Here is a 23,978-nt window from a genome sequence, read left to right on the forward strand (position 1 = left end):
GCGTTACGTAAAATAAGTTGATTCTGTTTCTCTGATCAAGGAAATTGTTATTTTTTGGTTGTGTAAATTGTGATTTTTGTTTTAAGTAAAATTAATAAATAACGGTTTGTAAGTTTTGTTTTTTTTTAAAGAATTCCACTCCTGATTTCTAAGAATATTATTATGTCGGCAACTTTTTGTCGGCGGTCTAGTTGGCGGCTTCACTTATTACAAGTCGGAAAATTTGGTCGGCGGCTTGAGATGAGAAATTTATTTGGCAGTCAGCATACATGCACGTCACTACAGGTCGAGCGTCGCCGGGCAACTGAGCGACATAATTCTTTTCATACAGGCCGCCGCGGCGCCGGCTTGTGTCGCCGGCCTTTTTGGCGGCCCGGCGGGCTCAGTGTGTATTACGCTTTATACCCTCTTGGTTAGAAATTGGTTAGGATTGACTGATAACTCAGAGAGACTTTATAGAGTCAATCAATCTATCCAAACATATCGTAATATTATGGAACTAGTACAAATGATTAAGGTTTATGACGAAAGTAATAAATATGGCCTAAAAAGGAAGCTATAACCTCTATGTAATATGCTACTTTTTGTAACTTTTGCATATTAATACAAGCATTATGTAACTTTTTTATTATTTATTTATTTTTATTAATTATACAAAATATCGTAGAGATGATGATGAAAGCAAACAAAAGACTAGCAACAATGTCTTTTTAAATGACAAAAATAACTCCTCAAATAACAGTGATTGGAATTCTTTATTCATTTGATTAATAAGATTAGGTGGTATCTCCCAATGACCTTTGGCAGGATACCAGCATCATACAAAGTTGCAAGTTGAGATACATTAACTGCGGTATTAGCAATCAAACTGGCATTCCATACGCGCCACGTTTGTCGTCAATCAAGTCTTTGAACGACTTTCATTCAGTTTTAACAGCAATAAAATTCATGATCAGTGTATTAATATATGAAACTTTATGTTATGTGTCATACAAAGTCTATAGGCCCCGTCCTCTGAATATTTTATTTATTACCAAAAGTATAAATTGTGATGAGTTCTACACCCCATAACTCATCACCATTCTAACTTAGGGGAATTTTATTCCCCCATACAAAATTGCATGCCCTATTTCACCTCTTAGTTTAATTTCACTACAAAAAACTATCTAAAGGCCTTCTCCTAGGTCTAGCCTAACTCTACCGAAGTTCATCAAAACCTTTTCAGTGGCTTTAAGCACGAAAAGGAACCAGGCATCATTTGAATTTAAAGGTTATTTTGGACTTAAACTTGGAACCTCAAAAAGTCATTTCATGGTAGTTCTACAAAGTTTTCACATTCGTAATTATACCATGAATCACTTACATAATTATTTGGACCAGATATTTTGGTCAACCTGGAAACCGGCAAATCATTTCCCTAGCCCACAGGATGTTTTATTTGCGTGAGCGCGCCGTCATTATGCAGGCTGGGAGTGTCAAGTTCGTGACTCTCCTATTGATTGGGCTTGTGCCCTAGATTTGGGCCTTCCCGTGTTCCTTGCGTGACACCATTTTTGGCATTTTAGGTGAGTTGCCTTATAGTCTCTGTTGATGCAAAGATAATAGCGATGGAGTTTTTACAGGAATGAAGTAACTACTTTTTTAAAGAACTGGACGTGCCTGGAAATGTTGGTTAAAGGCTCTTTTCCACAGCAATCTAGTTTTACGGGATCTGGACTGTCGTGTGAACACACATAATCATCTTCATCATCATCATTTCAGCCACAGCACGTTCACTGCTGAACATAGGCCTCCCCCAATGACTTCCACATCGCACGGTTGGTAGCGGCTTGCATCCAGCGCCTTCTGCTACCTTTATCACACACATAATGTATTTTGAAATACGGATCGGTTTTCTGCTTGACACCGCAAACAGGATGTTCGTGTGAATATTAATATTAAAACACGTATGGTAGAAACGGGATCCTGCAAAAAACGGGATATTACACAGATGGAACAAGCCCTAATAGGTAGGTAGAGTAGAGTTTTTCAGCACTGGCATGAAGTAGATACTTTTTTATTGGACGTGACTGGAATCATTGGTTAATGTGATCTATTCAATTGTGATCCCCATTTTAGTCAGCAGTACAATGCAATTTCGAATTCTTTCTCGAATCATTCGATAAACGATTTAGTTTATTGGAGGCCGTTTCGTCGTCGATTCGATTGAGTCAGCCTGATACAATTACAGTCAACATTATTACAACAGACTTATAAAATAAGAAAAAATAAAAATAACACTTTGGTGGACAGTACAAGTAAGAATTTATATCCCAAATGACACATGGAGTCTATAGGCGTTCTATCGTCATCCTTTACTACCTGAACGCCCGTGGACGGTCGTTCGTTCGTTTGTTCGTTTCACCCGAATGACGTCCACTGCTGGACAAAGGCCTCCCCCAAGGATTTCCATAAAGACCGGTCCTGCGCCGCTCGCATCCAGGCGCCTCCCGCGACCTTCACCAGATCGTCGGTCCACCTAGTGGGAGGCCTGCCCACGCTACGTCTTTCGGCACGTGGTCGCCACTCAAGCCCACGCCCGTGGACGTCACTGTCGATCAATGTGATAATACACGGTATAATATTGAATCGTAACATTGTTTAAGTAAGTTTTACACCAAAAATAAGTCTCTGTCTGTCGTAAGGTGACACACACAATAGGAAAAACATTGTCGTGAATGTGACCTTTGAATATAGGTACATTGAATCAATAAATTATTCTCACATGGAAAATTTTACGAATCTGAGGACCGTCTGGATTATTGATTTGTGTGACTACGTCAGCTGCGGTTGCAAGTAAACGTGACTGGATTTAAAGAGTTAGACAACTTATGCCCGTTTTCACCATCAATCCCAAATTTTAAGTGACCCCAATGAAATCAAAATTCCTGTTATTATGTGTTACCATAGGGGTCACTTAAAAATTAGGGATTGATGGTGAAAACGGGTTTTAGACACCCACATTAGAAGAAGAAGAGAGATAGAGAGAGAGAATAATTTAAAAAATTCTAATTCTTGACATATACGCTGAAAAGCAGAAGTAGAGATTTTGAAAGAGAAGCAAATATCAAAATGGAGAGCCATAAACTGAGACTTACTAAATGCGAAACTGCCTGTGTCGTTTTCACACTTAAACCACTTTTTACTCGACTGCACCAGAAGGAGGGTTATGTTTTTAATTTAAACTGATGCAGATGAAAGGTATTGAGAGTTTACCCAGATATAAAAACATAGGATAGTTTTTATCCCGTTTTTAAAAGGGTACACACGTGTTTTTCAAGCTAAGCTATAAACAAAAGCCAGTTGTAAATGTTTCCGATGTGAACCCTAATTGTGACTTCGAAGCTTGGTTCGTATTTAATTCAGGGCACTAGTCGGCAGCCGATAGGTTAAGGTCACGGCGCTCGTTACAAATTCACGAAAACTTTTTATTGACAGCCCTGTTTGTTATGTTAGTACTTTCTAGAATGTGACTTTGATTGATTACGCTATTGTAGGCTATTGTAGGCCCAGGTGTATGGCAATTTCGATCGCTGAGTAAGTGGCGAATAAAGCCAATTTGCGACTTCAAATACCACTGTGGCAAATGGATGGGTATCGAGCGCGTTAGTAAAATATGCAAGCGTTCTCTGATTTATTAATTTATTTGTTATTGCATTATAGTATTTTGGAAATAAAGAAATAAATAACGTAAATTTGGTATCCAACAGTAATAATATTGAAAATTACTTAAAATATAAAACTCTAAGAAACAAAACTCCCAGTATAGTTTACTACTAAAAGTAGTTTCCTCATCAGCCAGACAGTTTGACAGTTCCAACTCTTTGCCAGACAATCTTTGTAGGGTAGCTGTCAAAGTCACGAAGACCCAAACTTCGTAATGCACAAACTTTCATACCTATATTGAGAGCATACGCTGACAAACTTTTAGCTTTTACAAAATGACGTAGGTCTGGCGTTCACTAGCTCTTAGTCTATAAGCTAAAAGATAGAAACTGCTTCACTTTAGAGGTTAAATCACTTAGGCTTGTTTACTAGAATACAGACGTCCAGGATTCCTTCATCCGGTGATGTCGTAACAATCTGTTCGCCTTCGCTGGGCAAATGGGCAAAGACCCCGTACAATAGAGCAATCAGTGCGTCCGCTCAGACGGCAATTACCACTGATCCACTACGGTAAGGAGCGAAGGCTAAACGTGATAGCAAACTTAAAGGGACTCCTCGCAAGGATTTAGATCTAAAGCAGTGTTAGGGTCCTAACGATATTAATAGAAATAAAAATCGCTTGCTGTATAAAAATTGATGCTGTAATTCTCGCCTCCTAATTACAATACGGATTCTAAGATACGAGGTAATTGTGCGTTGACGGTGTCCCAAGGCGAGTAATTCGAGCCGATCGGTGCCGATGATGACGCTGTCATCACCAAGAGACCCCCTTGGTGACGTTAGTCGTCGTTTGCCACCAGCACGTCTCCTTCCGCGTTTTGTTGGCGATATGATGATATTATCCAGTAAAGAAGTATTGATACAGCCTTAGGCAGTATAAGTTTTTTTTTAATTATGATTTGTTTTTTGTTGGTGCCAAAGAAACAGTTTTCTTTAAGCTTTGGATCGTAACATGGACCTCGTACAATAGAGCAATCAGTGCGTCCGCTCAGACGGCTATTACCACTGATCCACTAGTACTGCAGACAACACGTGATAGGTACAAAGGGACTCCTTTCAAGGATTAAAGTCTAAAGTGAAGATATTTGACCTGAGGAATGTCTCGATCAGGATCTCCAAGAGAATTATACGCTTTGTCACATCACAATAATGTCAATGTCATCCCTCCCGTGCCGCTACTACGAGTATACCTCAGACACTGACTGAGTGCTGGACCTTTAATAACAAAGTAAACAATTCAGTTTGATTTCAAGCATTTGATTCCATATTCTCGTAAAATACCATACACTTTATGGACCCTTTTTATCCAGCTACATGTCACGAAGTAGTTAACAGCCCTCTGATAAATCGTCCGCGTGAATATCAAAAATGTTTCTAAATGTAATTACAATACAACACAAGAATTAGTTATCAGAATCAATAGTATTAGAACAGATAAACAAAACTTGATGGAAATTCCCATATTTACCACACAGTTAGCAATCTCAAAGTATTCAAAATAATATCCTAAAGTGTTTACCGAAGACGTATCGAAAGCGCAGGGTTATGTACGCAATAATACGTTACAATAATATTGGCCGACGGGCTCGGCCGCCGCGCCCATTGTCAAGAATCACTCTAATGTATGGAGGAAGACTCTAGAAACTTCTAAGGAAGTATAAGAAACGTAGGGGTAGGTGCGTATTACAAAACGAAGCCAAATATGCGTTTTAAACTCAAAGGTGACTGACTGACATAGTGATCTATCAACGCACAGCCCAAACCACTGGACGGATCGGGCTGAAATTTGGCATGCAGGTAGATGTTATGAGGAAGGCATCCTCTAAGAAAGGATTTTACGAAATTCTACCCCTAAAGGGGTAACACGGGATCAACGCGTACGAAGTCGCGGGCGGCCGCTAGTTTCAGGTATAAGATAAGGATCGGTTGAATTACAATATGTCTACCGCAATTACACAAGGTAGACAGAAGACCTTATTTTGCAACGTTATTTTTAAGTTTTTGCAACGCCTTCACTGGGCGTCACATGTACAATATTATGTTCTTGTCAACCCTTACCTATGTGACATGCAATAAATAATTTGAATTTGAATTTGACCTCATATAGCAGGAATTCGATGGTTTCAGGCCGCTAGCAACCGACCAGTCTGAAAATCATTAGGGAAGACCTGTGTTCAGCAGTGGACGTCCTGTTGAATGAAATGATGATGATGATGACCAATCAAAACAAACATAATCAAGTTTTGGGCGTTCGCGTTGTTTCGTTAACTGAAACGGGTAGCATATATCTGAACTTTTTTCCTTATAACTATAAAAATAAGTGACTACAAAAGGCATAATAAACACTTATATGTTGCTAAAGAGACTGGATTAAAACCGTTTAAGATTTCCCACGCGTTTCAATGTAATTTTAAAGACCATCTATTGAGCTCTGAAGTCAGTCGGCAAGACTCTTAATCTTTTTTTTTCTTTTTACTACAACAAAAGGTTAAATTATATCAAACTTTAAGGAGACTGGATAAAATTAAGATTTCCCACGCATTCCAATGTCATTTTAAAGACGATCTATTGAGGTCTAAAGTCAGTCGGCCGCTAGGAACCTAATAGTTGTAGTTACAGTCGTATATCACTCATTTGAGCGCTGGAGTTATTGTTTTAATTGAAACGACAATGAACTGCCCACCATCCGGCTCGCTGGTAATAGGTTTGTTTGTGAAAAATGTTTTGAATGAAAACCGCTGGAATGCCTTTAATGAGCTGGCATATTATGTAAGCTGACGTATCTAGGGTTATTTTTCAGGGGTGCCCTATATGTAGATACTATAACGTATAACGGCAACGACTATGCATAACGTATAAATGTTTAACGACGAAAAAGCTGTCCGAAATGTCTCAATCAGTATTACATATAACCTTTAGAGCACGTTGTAATAAAAATACTAATCGGACAATCATTCTGGAAAAAAATCGTTGATTTATTTTACTTAATGCGATGCGGGGCAGAAAAGTTTTCGCGTGGCGACCACGAGCCGGAAGACGTAGTGTGGGCAAGCCTCCCACTAGGTGGATCGACGATCCAGATCCAGGCACCTGGATGTGGGAGGTGGAAATCCTTGGGGGAGGCCATTGCCCAGCAGTGGACGTCATACGGCTGAAACAAACGAATGCGATGCCATCAGTCTGAAGGCCAGTTCCGGCCTGCCTGTGTGGATTTATTATGTATGTTTTGCGCAAATTCAAACCTGTTCAAACCTAGTTAGAATCCTCCAGTCCAGTCATAAAATATTTATCATTTGTTCCGCCAACGCGTCCAGGGTCGGGCGCAAAGCTCCCTTGAGGCTAGATCACTACGCCATTGACAGAACACGCGGAAGGTAGAGTTTGAATTACAATGGATAGTACGTCATCGTGCGTAATAGTGGCATCCTTATCGAATATAACCGTCTATTTTCGGTGTAGGTGCGGGCGCCATAAATACGAATTGACATTTGTGCTACATTTATTATGTCGTTCACATAAACTGCGGACGCGAAGCAAAACGAATAAGTGGATTTTGATAGGGAAGAATGATGCCTCGGTTACGCCAACGTTGGATATTGTTTATTATTATTGGATGTATACTACTGTCTTACTACAATCAGTTCTGGCATAGTTTTACTAACGATCACTGTGTAGGGATCTACACACTTATTATTTCTGTCACCTTGAATTAACTAAACTTTATTTTAAAGATATGGTTTTATCAAATCTTTGTTTAATGTTTATTTGTAATTTTATTGGCAACCCATGGTCTACAGAAGATTTTTTTCTTTATTCAATTCGCACTTTCTCCATAACATTATCTATGTCTCCTTCCTTTACTAGGTATATGTTTAGTGCTTGAATCAGTCAGTGCCTAAGACATGAGAGCGGCACGGGAGGGTAATTTTGTGACGGTCAAACGTCAGCTATAGATGACCCACGCTGAACTGTCCCACCAAACTCAATGACAGGGGGGCGCTACCATCGTTCAACTATATGGTTTCCAACATGGCAAAAATCGGAACAAGCGATCCGGTATTGACGGTGGCGCCCCACTGTCAATGTCAGGCATAGGACAGTTCAGTATTTTGGAACTATAACCTTCAGATTTGTATGCACTGTCACGTCATAATATAGATGACCCACGCTGAACTGTCCCACCAAACTCAATGACAGGGGGGCGCTACCATCGTTCAACTATATCTTTTTTTCGCCAGATGGCGCTCGCCAAGTAAACATCAATCAAAGTACGCTGTTGTAACAAACTTAATTTATAATTGAACCAGTGCACAATTTTGCTTTCATTTTGGTGATAGTTGAGTATAACAGAACAAATATCTTACACCAGTGTTATCTCAAGGAACTAAGTAAACTCGAATCAGCACGAAATGGACTATAATACCTGGGTGCCGCATACGCTCATAGAAGTGCTATTATTGGCGTCAGTGCGTGTAGATCCTGAGTTCGAACCTGCCGAAGTGTGAAAGTGTCGGTTTACTGTGACTGTGGAAGTGAGACTTTGATGTTATTCGCGAATTTTTTTGCAACATAACCTCTCATACCTGGTCGAGTATCATATTTTATGATTTGCTTATACTCGAAAACACACTACCGCCATCTGCCGGTGCCACTGCGAGACACTTGCTTGCGATTCCGGTCCTTGCTCGATGCTGTTTGCCCTATCTGGCGCACGCTATAGCTTTCATAAATCCCAATAGAGGGCACTAGAGTCTTGACACAACTTATTTTCGTAAGCTCATCATAACAACATAACATCAACAATGGTTTGCGGAGCTTGTAATAAGTCTACAAAAAACAAGAACGGGACAGAAGACGGTGCAGCTACCATTACATGCTCTAAATGCTCAACAGTATACCACACGCTTTGCTTGAACATGACACGGGAGGACCACAAGGTGCTTAGAACAAAACAAAACCAATATATCTGCCCCATCTGTAAGTTGAAAAGTAAGAGCGTGAAAACAGACAACACCCCAATTAGAACAAAGCAACAGAGACCTGAGCAGGAATTGGCCGGCTGCGATTTTACGTTGTCTGCTCAACAGTTGGCTGCCATGGAGGTGCCGGCCCAGACAATGTCTGCGTTCACCAATGCTGTTGCTGACTTAAAAACCATTTTCATTACAATGAAAAATGAAATGATTGACTTCACTAAGTCGTTAAACTCGACCACGGACGAGATCGCTGCATTTCGGCAGGAACTAGCCGACATAAAAAGTCAAATGAAGGAAATGGACAGATGCAAAGCTGAAGTTATCGAACTACGCGCCGAAGTGACTGAACTGCGTCAGGTTATAGCCGCAAAGGAACAACGAAGCTTTCTTAAAGACGTGGAGATCACTGGAATTACAGAAAATAGTACAGAAAACCTGCAACAACTTGTAAGCGTGGTGTCCGCTAGCCTTGGTGTCGAATTGGACCCCCGTGACATCGACGACGTCAGGCGTGTAGGACCCCGAGGTGGTGCAAGTGCGTCAGACCGCCCCAGACCCATTGTAGTCTCAATGACGCGTCGCGCGCCGCGAGACCAGCTGCTGCGCGCGGCCCGAGTCCGGCGGGGCCTCACTACCGACAAGCTGAACCTTCAGGGCACCCCGCGCCGCGTTTTTCTGAATGAACATCTGACGAAAGAAAATAGAATACTCTTCAGTAAGGCTAGAAAGCTGGGCAATGAACTACGTTTTAAATTTGTCTGGACGTCAAACGGCAATATCTTCATGCGTCGCACCGAGACAAGCTCTGTTCTCCACGTTACATCTTTAGCGGTCCTGGAGAAACTAGAGGTCCAGAACAGACCCTCCTTAGCCCCTATGGAGCCTCTAAACTGTTCCTAACAAACGTATAACAATTGTTACTCTTGCTTACCTTCTACTACTTACCGCGGCCTCCTGGCTGTTATTACCTTTACTTTTTAATTGTTCTTTATTAAGAAACACTCTCAATTTTAACTCAATACTTTTATTGTATAGATTATTTGTTGTGCCACAAGTTACTCTTACTAATTTAACTCGTTTTTGCTTAGAACTTTATTTGAATTTTGTCAATATTGCTGCGAAACATCAATTTATAAACACACTTCACTGCTTCCTAAAACTGTCTAGATTAAACTGCTACCGGCGCTCTCTTCTGACGGCTGACCTTGTTAATTCTGCTTACTCAACTCTTTATTTTATGAAAACTATTCCTAATAATGGGTAATTTAGACCTAATTGCTGATATTGATAAAATTCCTGATATCCCATGTTATGAACTGATCGACCCAGAGTCATGTGGCGCTGTAATCACCCCTACATTTAATTTTACCGTACTAACTATGAATATCAGAAGTATCGCTAAAAATCTCGACGCTTTCTTGATTTACCTCCACAGGTTAAATATTAACTTTGATGTCCTAATTCTAACGGAGTGCAGACTTGACGAATCTACTATAATTGAAAAAATTCCTGGGTATAACTCCTACTCAACCAAACACAATATCAACCAAAATGGAGGTGTAGTTGCATTTGTTAAGTCCACATGGCCTGCTGTAGTGATGGAGCCATTTTTCAGTGAGGCATGTTGTCTATCAATAACCATTGACAATCAGTTTACAATCCTAGGAATATATAGATCGCCATCCTTCAGAAACATTAATAACTTTTTGTTCTCACTGGACGAACTTCTCGGTACTACGAAAGACCAGCGGTGCATCATTGTGGCCGGTGATATTAACATCGACATCCTCGGTTCAGAATCAACTGATTACCTGTGCTGCTACACAGAGCATGGTCTGGAACCTGCTATCACAAAACCTACTCGATTAGATGCCTGTCTCGATCACATCTTCGTTAAAACAAAAACCAAAGCCATCGGTGTTGTATGCGACGCTGATATCACCGACCACAGGATCGCCATGCTTGCTCTCACAACCAAATCCAAGCATCCCAGCAATGGTCAAGCCAGGTTTAGAACTATTACAGACTACACCGGAGTTTGCAAATACTTGGAGGAAGTTGACTGGAACCCATTATATTCTATGACTAACGTTAATGAAGCTGTGGATGCGTTCATGGCAAAGATCAATGAATCAATTAAACTGAACTCCAAAACAGTTAAATTGAGTCGTTCGAGATTCGTCATCAGGCCGTGGATGACCCCCGGCCTGCTTAGGTGCTCACGGCACAAGGATAGGCTCCACGTTAAACTTAAACAAAACCCAAATGATGAAATCTTAAGTATTTCATATCGTAGGTATAGAAACTTCTACGTTGACATAATAAGAAAGGTAAAGCTAGCTTATGAAAGGGAAGAACTCTTAAAAAACAGCAAAGATTCTAGGCTTCTCTGGAAATCTATAAAGAAAACTTACAACTCTAAACTTAATCAGCAATCGAACGACCTAATTTCAGATAAAAATAACCCTATGGTTTCCTTAAACGAATGTAATGCTTTCTTCTCCGGCGTCGGTCAGTCACTGGCAAATAACATAATGTCTCAGACTGGAGAAACTGAAGACCATCTAGCTTCCAGTGTTAAGCACACACACTCACCTGCACACTCCTTCTTCATCGACCCAACTGATCAAGATGAAATACTTGATATGATTGCCCAACTAAAAATTGACAGTGCGCCCGGAGTAGACGAAGTCAGTAACGCCCTTGTTAAATGTGCTAGAAGTATTATCTGTGCACCCTTAGAACACATATTCAACTTGAGTTTGGGAACTGGCTGCTTTCCTGCATCCTGGAAGATTGCTCTGGTAACTCCTATTTACAAAGACGGTCCTAAAGATAAACCGGGTAATTACAGACCTATCTCGTTACTCTGTGTCTTCTCCAAGATGCTGGAGAAAATTGTCAATAACCGCCTGACCAGGTTCATTGAGCAAAACGAGTTACTATCCCCAAGACAATTCGGATTCAGACGCCACAAATCAACCGAAGACGCTGTTACGTTACTCACTGAGATTGTCTCTGGCTCCCTGGATAAGGGCCAGCAATGTGTAGGGGTTTTCTTGGATTTGGCCAAGGCTTTCGACACCGTGTCCACAAAAATACTGTACCGTAAATTGGAGGGCTTGGGTGTGAGGGGCCTTGCGCTGGATTGGTTTAAAAGTTACCTTTCGGATAGGCAACAATTTACCAGGGTAGGCCAACTAAGAAGTGATTCTCTACCTATACATTTCGGCGTACCCCAGGGTAGCATACTTGGCCCCACCCTTTTCATTATATACATGAATGATATTCATGATCTACCCCTTTTAAATGCCGAGGTGATATGCTACGCAGACGACACTGTTGTTCTGTTCAATGGTAATAATTGGTCCTCCACACTTCACTATGCTGAGCTCGGAATGTCCTTAATTTGTAAATGGCTTAAATATAACCTACTTACCCTAAATCACTCTAAAACTAACTTCATCTGTTTTCATAAAACGGCAGCGTCCAGTCCTAATTCCGAAAACAAACTAGTAATACATTCTTGCGATCTGTCCTCATCTCAAAGTTGCACTTGTAACTACATTAGCCGTATCAAAGTCACAAAATACCTGGGAGTAATGATAGACGAGCATCTTAACTTCAAAATCCATATCCAGCAGCTGGCTAAACGTCTGAGAAAGCTATCAGGTATTTTCAGGAAGCTTAGAGATACAGCCAACTTCGAGTTACTGATTATTATTTACAAAGCGCTCATCGTGTCTTTGATTGGTTACTGTGTCTCAGTCTGGGGCAGTGCTGCCAAGACTTCACTCCTGGTAGCTGAACGAGCAAACAGATCCATTTTAAAAATAATGCTCAAGAAACCTTTTAGATACCCTACAACGGACCTCTATAGGGAGGCTCAGGTTCTTACAGTGCGTCAGTTGTTCATCCTTAAAACCACCCTGATTGCCCACAAACGATTAATCTCATCTGATGAATACAATACTCTCATTAAAAAGCGCGTATTCAAAATCCCCACTCCCTCTGTAAATTCTCGATTTGCAAGCAGATTTGGTGACTATGTCAAGGCGCGTATTTATAATAAGGCAGCAAGCTCTTGTAATATAAAATCTTGTTCTGTTTCGGAAGCAAAGATAGCCCTAAGCAAGTGGTTACTCTCGCTGGATTATTTAAGTACAGAAAACCTGATAAATTGATGTTTTTAGGCTACTCATGATGTTTCTTTTGCACCAGAAATTGCATTGTTGTACTGGTTTTCCTTTTCTCTGCAAGTTACACACTTAATTTTATTGGTTTTCCAAGATACAGGCTTGGCCTAGTTTGGAAACCTCTGTATATTTACTCTGTGTCTCCTTCAGCAATGCACTATTTATATTTATATTTAAATTGTGTTACTACCATTGTAAAAGTTTTGTGCAATAAAGAAATATTATTATTATTAACCAACTGCGTATTTCTATACTGTGTAGCTGGAAATTGTGGCGGGAGCTCTTTGACGCGCTGTTTTCGGCGAAGAATTGCGCGCGCAGATTTTGACAGCGCGAAATACCTACTTTAGAAGAAATACCAAGCCTTAATACCTAAGATAGTGGCGCCAATTGGTGCTAAGCAGTTATAGTATGACGACACTGTAGAGTTAGGTCCTGTAACCTTGCCAATGGTGCTAACTGTTGAGCACGCAAACGATAGCCCATTGACTTTGTATTGCATTCAAAGCGGCTCAAAATTGGGTCTTACAGTTACTACAGAATTATGTGGGATTTAAGTGGTAGAGTTTTGTGTTATAGAGAAGTTTTGTCTTAAAATTATACCTACAACTAAGTAAAGAAAACGTGTTCTATTTCAGCACAACTCTAGGAAACCTGTCTAACTCTCCCTCGGCATGCTTTGTGGCGAGTGACGGGGAAAGTCTACGAGTATTCCAGGCTGTAATCGACGCTCGCACCCTGCTCGCTGAGATAGCTACTTCGGAACGGCGCCATAAAGATGTGTTCGTAAGTAGTTATGAGGTTATTTTACATGAAAATGGCTTTATTTGAAAGGAATGAATCATATACGTAGAAAAAATATTTCAAACTAGCTTTCCGCCCGCGGCTTCGCCCGCGTGGAATTTTGTCTGTCACAGAAAAACTTTATCGCGCGCGTCCCTGTTTCAAAAACCGGGATAAAAACTATCCTATGTTCTTTCCCGGGACTCAAACTATCTCTATGCCAAATTTCATCAAAATCGGTTGCGAGGTTTAAGCGGGAAAGCGTAACAGACAGACAGACAGACAGACAGAGTTACTTTCGCATTTATAATATTAGTTGGGATCCTTTATTTCCGTATCATCATTAAATCGTTGATTTTGAACTTAACACAAGCAAATAAAGTTGACAACACAAGAAATTATATAGCAACTCTCTCACAGGATTTTCATTCGCAATTTTTCCTACAGCAACACGACACCATGTCAATGTCATCCGACTCAACTCTAGAGGAGGGCGGCGGCATCCCACTCCACGACCGGATCAAGATCGTATCGCAACAGTCCACGGCGCGGCCCGGCGCCATCATACAGCTTCACGCGATCGCCGACGCCACTCATGATTGGCACAACACTCAGCTGCTACACGTGTTCCAAGAGCAACTTATCACAGGTGAGTGACTAGTGACGTCACGCAAGATGGCTCTGCCAGTGCATCCTCCACGACTGGATCAAGATCGTATCGCAGCAGTCCACGGCGCGGCCCGGCGACATCATACAGTTGCACGCAATCGCCGACGCCACTCATGATTGGCACAACACTCAGCTGCTACACGTGTTCCAAGAGCAACTTATCACAGATGAGTGACTAGTGACGTCACGCAAGATGGCTCTGCTAGTGCATCCTCACGATCGGATCAAGATCGTATTCGTATCGCAGCAGTCAACGACGCGGCCCGGCGCCATCATACAGCTGCACGCGATCGCCGACGCCACTCATGATTGGCACAACACTCAGCTGCTACACGTGTTCCAAGAGCAACTTATTACAGGTGAGAGACTCTAGTGACGTCACACAAGATGACTGCCAGTGCATCCTTCACTACCGGATCAAGATCGTATCGCAGCAGTCCACGGCGCGGCCCGGCGCCATCATACAGCTCCACGCGATCGCCGACGCTACTCATGATTGGCACAACACTCAGCTGCTACACGTGTTCCAAGAGCAACTTATTACAAGTGAGTGACTCTAGTGACGTCACACAAGATGGCTCTGTTAGTGCATTCTCCATGACTGGGCCAAGATCGTATCGCAACATGCCACGGCGCGGCCCGGCGCCATCATACAGTTGCACGCGATCGCCGATGCCACTCATGATTGGCACAACACTCAGCTACTACACGTGTTCCAAGAGCAACTTATTACAGGTGAAGAAAAAAATATAATAAACGAATGTATCAAGGAAAACGCAGCGTGAGACGTCCACTCACAATTTAGACTGACGACCTCATAAAGGTAGCAGGAAGGCGCTGGATGCAGGCCACTACCAACCGGGCAATATAGAAATCATTGGGAGAGGCCTATGTTAAGCAGTGAACGTTCAGTGACTGAAATGATGAAGGTTTCAAATGTGGAGGTTTATTTTCAAATAATAATCGAAAAATGAATTTTACCTAAAGTTGCTGGTTATTTAATGAGTTATTACTCTTCCAGGCGAGCGTACCTCTCCGGACACTGATAGTTCGGACTCAGGCGTGGAAGGCTCTGACGTGCATACCATCACAGAAGCTGGTTTGGAAGCGATAGTAGACCTCCGCAAGGCTGCTGTGTTCAACGAGCCGTTCTATATCGTGGTGCTGGAAAGGACTGATGGAGGATCCACCGTGCATATGTGGAGACTCACTGTGTCGTCACAGGCTGATGCTAATGGTGAGTACCATTGATAAAAAGCCGTTTCAACCAAATGATTTCTATTGCTGGATAAAAGGATTATTGGTTCTAAAAATTGAGATTAAATCAGAATTCGGCGACTTAGATCACGTTATTTAACTTGTTAATTAGATCATTTAGACTGCTTCTTGACCAGATATGCACTAAGCTACGTAATCATCTTGCTCACATATCTTCAGGAGGAATCCATACTTTTTCACAAATTCTCTACGTTATTGCACACCGCCAATTTTCGCTGCATATCTCTGGTGCAAAAGCAACCTTTTGAAGATCTTATAAGGTACATAATTTAACTTGAAATAACTTTTCAGATGATCTCACAAACAGTATGATGTACGTGCCAGATAGTGCACTTGTACAAGAAGAAGAAGGTGAATCGCGGAAGAATTCTGTGTCGCTTGACCAAGATCGGGTGCCGCCGCCTCCACCGGTTAACGATCATCTTTCCATATCTACTAAAAAGGTAAGTCAAAATAGAAATTAAAATAGTAAGACACGGGTCTTAACGCGACGTTTATTAATGAGTTACATTATGTACTCACGGATTGACGTTTCGGCTGCGATGCTGCAGCCGTGGTCACATGCAGACTGGTATTTTAGTTGAAATGGAACGCGAAAGCTTAAAATCTTATATTAAAATAGAAATTGTATCCAAGGTTCGTGAATTAGCAAAGCATATTATTTATTCCTGAAAAAGTACTCCTAGAGCTGTATTTTCTATCTAAATCATGAGTTAACAGTCAGAAATTTTGATTGATCCTATTCACCGATTTTGTGTTGCTCATTTTCTTGTGGAAAACACTTACCAATATCTCCTGGCATCTGAGTTTACTCTTCGTTATGATATTGGGTGCTTGTAAATTTTATTTTATTTTAATTAGTCTTGAATGCCGTATTATTGATTTGATTATAGAATTGATGCTTATGGCGAATTTAATGTCATTATTCAAGTTCTAATTTGTAGGATTGACATCACATTTTGTCCACAGGTGTGCGAATGTCCCTTATCCCTTCCTGACGGCGTGGACGTAATACACGCGACGCCAGCCGCTGGCCATCTCAGCTCGGCGTCGATATACCCAGCTTGCTTGGCGCCCTACATCTTGGCCACGGCTTGTTCTGATAGCACATTGAGGTATATTTTTCACATAATAATGTTTGTGTTACTACTGCACTGGCAGATTAGTATCTGACAGCTTTACTACTGAGCCAGAGAGAGAAATGTTCCTCTACAAACAAATGTTTGAGTTCGAAATGCTCTATCCCACTTTGGTGGTATTGCGGTATGAATTGTATTGTATAAAATACTTCTATATTTTACTAATCCTGTATTATTTTGTTCCTAGATTCTGGAAATGTAATGTCACGAAGAAAGACGACAATGAATTTGAATATACTTGGAAAGAATGGGAAATGATGAACAAAGATCAAGAATCGGCAATAGACATTCCAGGTAACTGTTTGTATTTATTATTTACAACCGGCTATCAAAAATTGAATTTGTTCGTTCATTGTAAAAGATATACAATATCAAAACCAACTCACATTTAACACATTCATATATTTTTTCATAGGGCAACCCCTCCACATAAGCGCGGCATACTCCGGCCGCATAGCGTGCGCGTACAAATGCGGACGCTCCTTCACCCGCCCTAAAGGTGGCAACACCACCGCCAATAACCTGACCGACGCGCGCTTCGTCAACCTCTGCGTTTGCGTGTATGAGTGCGAGAGTACCGGCGGCGCCGAATGGCTCCTAGAAGATACGATACCCCTTAGAAACGTCAGCCTACCTCGCGTAGGAGTGTGTGCTGACACGCAGATTGACCTCTCGTATCTTCACGATACCTCCTTCATGCAGAAGAAGCAAAGGTTGACACAGGTCAGTACATTTAAAGTCAGCTATAAGTCCATGAGTGCGAGAGTACGCGCGGCGCCGAATGGCTTCTAGAGGATACGATACCGCTTAGAAACGTCAGCTTACCCCATGTCGAAGTGTGTGCTGACACGCAGATTGACCTCTCGTATCTTCACGATACCTCCTTCATGCAGAAGAAGCAAAGGTTGACACAGGTCAGTACATTTAAAGCCAGCTATAGGTCCATGAGTGCGAGAGTACGCGCGGCGCCGAATGGCTCCCAGAAGATACCCCGTAGAAACATCAGTCTACCACGAGTAGGAGTGTGTGCTGACACACAGATTGACCTCTCGTATCTTCACGATACCTCCTTCATGCAGAAGAAGCAAAGGTTGACACAGGTCAGTACATTTGTAGCGAGCTACCATAGGTTCATGAGTACTAGAGTACCGGCGGCACCGAATGGCTCCTAGAACATACGAAACCACTTAGAAACGTCAGCCTACCCCGTGTAGGGGTGTGTGCTGACACGCAGATTGACCTCTCGTATCTTCACGATACCTCTTTCATGCAGAAGAAGCAAAGGTTGACACAGGTCAGTACATTTGTAGCGAGCTACCATAGGTTTATGAGTGCGAGAGTACCGGCGGCGCCGAATGGCTTCTAGAAGATACGATACCCCTTAGAAACGTCAGCTTACCCCGTGTTGAAGTGTGTGCTGACACGCAGATTGACCTCTCGTATCTTCACGATACCTCCTTCATGCAGAAGAAGCAAAGGTTGACACAGGTCAGTACATTTATAGCGAGCTATCTTAGGTTTATGAGTGCGAGAGTACCGGCGGCGCCGAATGGCTCCTAGAAGATACGATACCGCTTAGAAACGTCAGACTGCCAGAGGTATGCACCATACACACCATTAAAAAAAATCAATCTAGCCTACCAGTGTAAACCACTTTAGCAAACGAAACGATAAAAATAATACAAGCAAGATGACCCCGTATTTCTGATAGTACTCGTTGGCCGAAGGCCTTTGGCCAAGCAGACATGCTTCTAAAGATCACTTATAAGAATGTTAGCTAATTCAAAAACAACGCCTGATGCAGGTGATTTTTATAAAATTCGACTATATGTAACTTAAATTACTATGTATATTTCGGAGTACTGTAAAATCTAGTGGTCTCTTCTGTATATTAGGAAGTTAAGAATATTAATAAATAATAAGCTTGAATTAATTTCTAATCCTGATCCCCTTTCCCAGGTTCTCCAAACCCTGTCATCCGAAGAGCGCAGCCACAGCCGCAACGGCGAAGGCGACCCGGGCAAGACCACGGGTCTCCTCGCAGTCCCGTCCTTCAGCACCCTCCAGTCTCTACGGCGGAGCATCATGGAGAACGGCAACACTTGTCCGTTGACACAGAAACACCTCGTGCAACTGGACTGGGTGTCGAAGGAGGACGGCTCGCATATTCTGACGGTCGCCGTGGGGTCTAGGGTGTTGCTGTTCACGCCTGTTTCCAGTGATCTTGCGCAAGCCAATTTGAAGGTATTGTCATGAAAAACATTTAAGAAGCCAATAGAAATGGGACGTCTTATTTAGGGCTGATTTTTCAATCGTTTACTCTTGTTTTTATTTTTTTCTCCTTTATTATGTGCCACTGTCATGTCTATGTAATTGCCTGTATTTGTGTGAAGTCCATGGTAGTAAATATATCTTTTTTTCTTTCAATCGTCGGATAACTTGTACCTGAAGAATAAGTTTGGCACATTGCCAGTTTCAGTATTCAGTTAGAAGATATCTGACGATTGAAAAATCAGCCCTTTATTGTTTAACGAACACGCCATTTACAGAGATAGATAAACTTGTAGATACGTAAAATATGAATACATAAAGTGCATAAAGTCATTTAATGTTTGTATCTATAACGAGTAATATTTTGCTCCCGGAGGTATTCGGATTTGGTGTAAAAACTTGCTATTAAAAAAGACGATGCAACTATTTCGAGTCTGCTCTTAGATTCATGTTTGGTTGAACAGCGAATACAAAACTTTGATATCTTTACAGGCAATGAAAGAATCCATCAACAACAACCGGCCTATTCTCCGCAAGGCTTCGTCCTTAGCTGCCCCGTTATTCGTGGAAGAGATCCGATGGATGCAGCTTCGCCGCATAGAGCTGAAGACTGCAGACGGTCTACCACCGCTGCCTATGCAGATTTCGTGGGTGCGAGACGGTATACTTGTCGTGGGAATGGATTCTGAGATGCACGTCTACTCGCAGTGGAAGCCTGAGCACCAGCAAATGGCTTCTGGATTACATGGAGGACAGGTATGTTCAAATATTGACTCGTCAGGTATTTATTGTTTTTTTAAATAATTAATTAAATTAAAATAATTGTAAACATGCCCAAAATAAGTATGACTGGTAATATGAGTGACGTGACAATCATTTATTGTATAGATAACCCACGCTGAACTGTCCCACCAAACTCAATGACAGGGGGGCGATACCATCGTTCAACTATATGGTTTCCAACATGGCAAGAATCGGAACCAGCGATCCGGTATTGACGGTAGCGCCCCACTGTCAATGTCATGCATAGAACAGTTCAGTATTTTGGAACTATATTTACTTCAATTTTCCTCGGATCACGAGTCGGACAGTCCGACTCCTTCACCGTTCGGCTATCGTGGCTTAAACTTTTTAACCGATATGATTATGAACCGATATTTTTGTTATTTACTTAGGTTAAGATCCTGCCGGATCCTATTTTGCACTATTTATTTTCTAGGAGCTAGAAGAAGGCAGTGAATCCCGGGCACTCCGTGATTCTGACCTCCGAGTGTCCGCACCACATTTGCAACGAGTGTCGTCCATCAACTTACAGCTATTGGAAAGAGACGCAAGAAGGCGGAACAAAACACAACCAGATCAGCCACAGGTAACGCCGTGATAATGAGAACTGTCAATGATATCGTGCAGTAAATTAACTAATAAGTATTACATAAACTCCAGCAAGTCTGAAATAAACACGACATCGCATCGTCACGTCTGTGCCCCGCAAGCATTAGATTTGCTTTTCTTTCGTGTCGCTAGTCAAAGACTACCTTAAAGAAAATTATTTAGACGTGGATAAGCGCTTTTTAAAAGCCTATTATAAGAAAATTTATAACTTATCTATTTTTTTTTCAGCCACTTTTGGACTATATGCCGGATTACGGCCTGTTTGAGGCGTCGCAAATGGCGTGCCCCGTGCTACCTCAATACCACCCGAAACAACTTATGGAGTTGCTCAACAGCGGGAAAATTAGATGGGTCAAGGCGATTCTGGCTCATCTTGTCAGGTAATTAATGCCCTTTTACTTTAAATCTTCTTTTATCGTGTAGTATAAATGACAAAAGAGGTCACAAAAATCGTGTCAATGACATCTTACATGACATAATTTGACCCTGTGACGCCGACTTATCTTGCCCTGAGAAGCACATTTCTATTTCAGGCAATCGGGTTGATGTAAGCTTCTAATGTGAGCTGAGATTAAAAATCTCCAGTGATTTTATTTTAGTTTTTTTCAAACAAAATATAACGAGTTCTTGATTGTTTTCAGATGTATTGGTGGCACATACAACGTTCGAAGTTCACAGGGTGATGAAGACAGTTTATCAAGGCAGGTAAGATAAGCACATGGGATATACAATTGTACATAGTCTTCCCATTAAATTTTTGAACTCCAGTGTAGGTATGTTCTTGTAATACCCGAATAGTTTCATTAGGAACTTGATACATTTTTTAACAATTTACTCTCATTTAAAAATGTCTTAACCGCATCACTGCCAGACACGTGAATGTTACCAATAAACAGAGGCACAAATTAAATCACTGTTAACCTCTAATAAAACATATTGATTCTAAATAGCCTAGATTGTTCACGTGTTATGGGTCGGGTGAATAGTTGTATTAATATAGGAATGATGAATATGTGTATATGTGTTACGTGCTATATTGGCTTGTAACATAGCGCAAATTAAAAATTAAAATGGTGGATGTGGCATTTGAATAATCTCTATTTTCAGTTGCGATGTTAAATGGCACCAAATTATTATATCAGTAGCTTTTCACCTACACTTTGAACTGTGACTGGTGATACTATGTGTCCATGTAAAACAAGATTTTTATATTGAATTGAAACCCAATTGGATACACGGTTTTCAAAATTTATTCAAATATGAGCCCCGCAGGTCAGAACAAGCGAAGGCCATAATATGAATGCGGCCAATAATTAATTTTTGAGGTTACGGAAATGTCGTATAAATGTGGAACATAATATGCTACTAATTCCAACAAGGTTGTAAGGTTATCAACAACATAGTTTTGTTTTAATATACAATCAACCTATAATTTTATTATGCTGATTTTGATTTGATAATTCTTATAGCCTTGTTAGAATTGGTAAATTCACGATCTCATCACATTTCTCTCGTCTCTTTGCTGGTAAATTTTAACACCCATCACTTCGAAGATTCAGCCCAAAATAAAAAAGCGCGAACTATAAAATGACTACACTTTGGCTTCTTAAAGGCATACATGGGCCAGGCAGATATGTCCCAGTAGTCGAATTAAAAATTCAAGCCTCCATCTTGTCTGGCGTGTCAGATTTTATATCCCGTATCATGACACTCCATTCAAGTATGACTCAACCACCAATATATTCTTGAGTCACTGACAGATTCACCTGTGATTTGTTGATTGACAATATTTGGACCAATCAAAGGCTGGAACCTATACTTGACCTTTGCCTAAATTCGTAGTAGCATTTTAACCGACTGCATAATAAAAAATTAAGTCTAACTTGTCTGATAGATACTATGAGATAAACAACCAGCATTCAATGATGCTGGATTCAATAATAATAAAACTTTTATAAACCTACATGATAACATACCAAGAGTATCTAAAGCCTGGTCCGTGGCGACTGTGCGACGGGCGCCCCCAGTGAGTGTGCGAGCGCGACAGCAACATAATTACGCGCGAGCGAAAGGGATGGGTAGCTTGGGGTCATTGGACGGGATTCTACGTGCTCACGGACCAGGCTTTAGACAGAAATTAATAATAATAATCTTGGAAGTGTTAGATCTGTATCCCCACGCAAGCCTTATAAAGAACAGGCCACTTTTGACCCGTGAGCCCTAAATCGCACAAAATAATAATAAAAAAACACCCAGCATCGAGACAGGGCCCCATGCATGTCGGAATCAGCCGTGGCATCGCCTGCATGCATTGCGCACGTGTGTTTCAGCGCGGCTGGTCGCGCTCGCGCACGCTCTCCGTGTCGTTCGCCGCCGGCGCCGCCTCGCCGCTAGATGGCGTTGCACAGGTAACTACACTGTACACTGCGCTTGCGGTTAATAAATACCAACTTTAAACGTACAGTAGAACGCCGATTATCCGAATCGGTCCTAACTTGACTTGACTTATGGTCCTATGTCTTGCCCTACATATTCATGACGTTGTAGAATGAGCCTTACTTATTAAATTTAATGTCTAAAACTAATATTTACAATTTAGAAAATTATATTTGTTTTGAACCTATATTATACTGATTTACTTTTTATCGCCAATCAGATGGTATAATTTGCTAAAGCCAATGCTTTTTATAAAACATATCGGTGCGAACGATTCAAATGTAAATCATACTTAGTTTAATTTTGTTCTCAAGTAAGTGACAATTATGTTTTTATTGAGAAATAAAGAATCTTTAAACCTTATGTCCCCTAGATGGGGCAGAGGGCGTCCACAACAGTCCTCCATCGCGTTCGGTCTTGAGCTATGTGTTTGATCTCACTCCAAGTCTTGCCGATCTTCTTCGCCTCGTCTGCCACAGTGCGCCCGAATCGGTCCTAAGCTTAAGAGCGTTGTAGCAAAAAGTTGGCGTTCGAATTCTAGGTTTTTATTGCTTGACGTCGCGTAGTGAGTGCGCAAACTGCATTTATCTGTACAATTTCAACGCTGCGTCGACTAAACGATCTTAATCCGTAGTTGTATCGTACCTAAGACAGTACATCATACATAATAATAAAGAAATAATGTATAATTTACCTACTTGATTTTTTCAGATCAGACTTTTAGCAAAATCAAGTTACGTAATTAATGTATTTTTACACTAGTAAATCCCGCGACAAGTTTTTAATCGTTAAATTGAGTAAAGTAATAAGTTTATGGGTTTGAAAGAATTTATGTTTTATTTTATTCTTTTTACAGCATCAAAAGCTTGTTTATGAAAAATANCTGCAGACCATTGTTTAAACGTTTTAAACTTTTGACATTATCTTGCCTTTACATTAAACAAATTTGCTTGTTTGTAAGACAACATTCCCAATTTTTTTCTTTAAAACTGCCATTTGAAGGGAAATCTCTTCGAAAACGCCCTACAGGATTGCTTGAAGTCCCCTTCTGTAGACTAACGCTAAGTAATAAGAATGCATTTTCAATGGCGGTGAAAGTATATAATGCTTTACCCGAAGAAATTAGGACACTT

General features: G+C 41.1%; 2 protein-coding genes across 2 annotated transcripts; both read left to right on the top strand.

Annotated features, from left to right (window-relative positions):
- The first annotated feature begins 8,507 nt into the window (after nt 1-8,507).
- Nucleotides 8,508-9,581, top strand: LOC114355780 (uncharacterized). The gene has a single exon (XM_028308799.1). The coding sequence runs from the start codon at nt 8,508-8,510 to the stop codon at nt 9,579-9,581; it is 1,074 nt and encodes a 357-aa protein (XP_028164600.1).
- A 3,938-nt stretch (nt 9,582-13,519) lies between these two features.
- On the top strand, nt 13,520-23,208 carry LOC114355786 (dmX-like protein 2). Its single transcript, XM_028308806.1, has 13 exons — nt 13,520-13,663; nt 14,108-14,309; nt 15,351-15,566; nt 15,899-16,050; nt 16,577-16,722; nt 16,934-17,040; nt 17,162-17,469; nt 18,706-18,990; nt 19,510-19,773; nt 20,237-20,386; nt 20,638-20,789; nt 21,051-21,114; nt 22,740-23,208. Exons 2-13 carry the CDS (start codon nt 14,120-14,122, stop codon nt 22,863-22,865), a joined length of 2,160 nt encoding a protein of 719 aa, XP_028164607.1. The 5' UTR covers nt 13,520-13,663; nt 14,108-14,119; the 3' UTR covers nt 22,866-23,208.
- The last annotated feature ends 770 nt before the right edge of the window (nt 23,209-23,978 follow it).

The sequence above is a fragment of the Ostrinia furnacalis genome, unplaced genomic scaffold (genome assembly GCF_004193835.3).
Source record: "Ostrinia furnacalis isolate ACB-3 unplaced genomic scaffold, ASM419383v2 OfSCF2506, whole genome shotgun sequence".
In the NCBI taxonomy this organism is placed as follows: domain Eukaryota; kingdom Metazoa; phylum Arthropoda; class Insecta; order Lepidoptera; family Crambidae; genus Ostrinia; species Ostrinia furnacalis.

Coding starts and splice junctions, on each gene's coding strand:
- LOC114355780 (XM_028308799.1), top strand. CDS start 8,508: ATGGTTTGCGGAGCTTGTAATAAGTCTACAAAAAACAAGAACGGGACA.
- LOC114355786 (XM_028308806.1), top strand. CDS start 14,120: ATGTCAATGTCATCCGACTCAACTCTAGAGGAGGGCGGCGGCATCCCA. Junction 14,310..15,350: donor CCAAGAGCAACTTATCACAG/GTGAGTGACTAG, acceptor TTACTCTTCCAG/GCGAGCGTACCTCTCCGGAC. Junction 16,723..16,933: donor TGTTCTGATAGCACATTGAG/GTATATTTTTCA, acceptor TTTTGTTCCTAG/ATTCTGGAAATGTAATGTCA.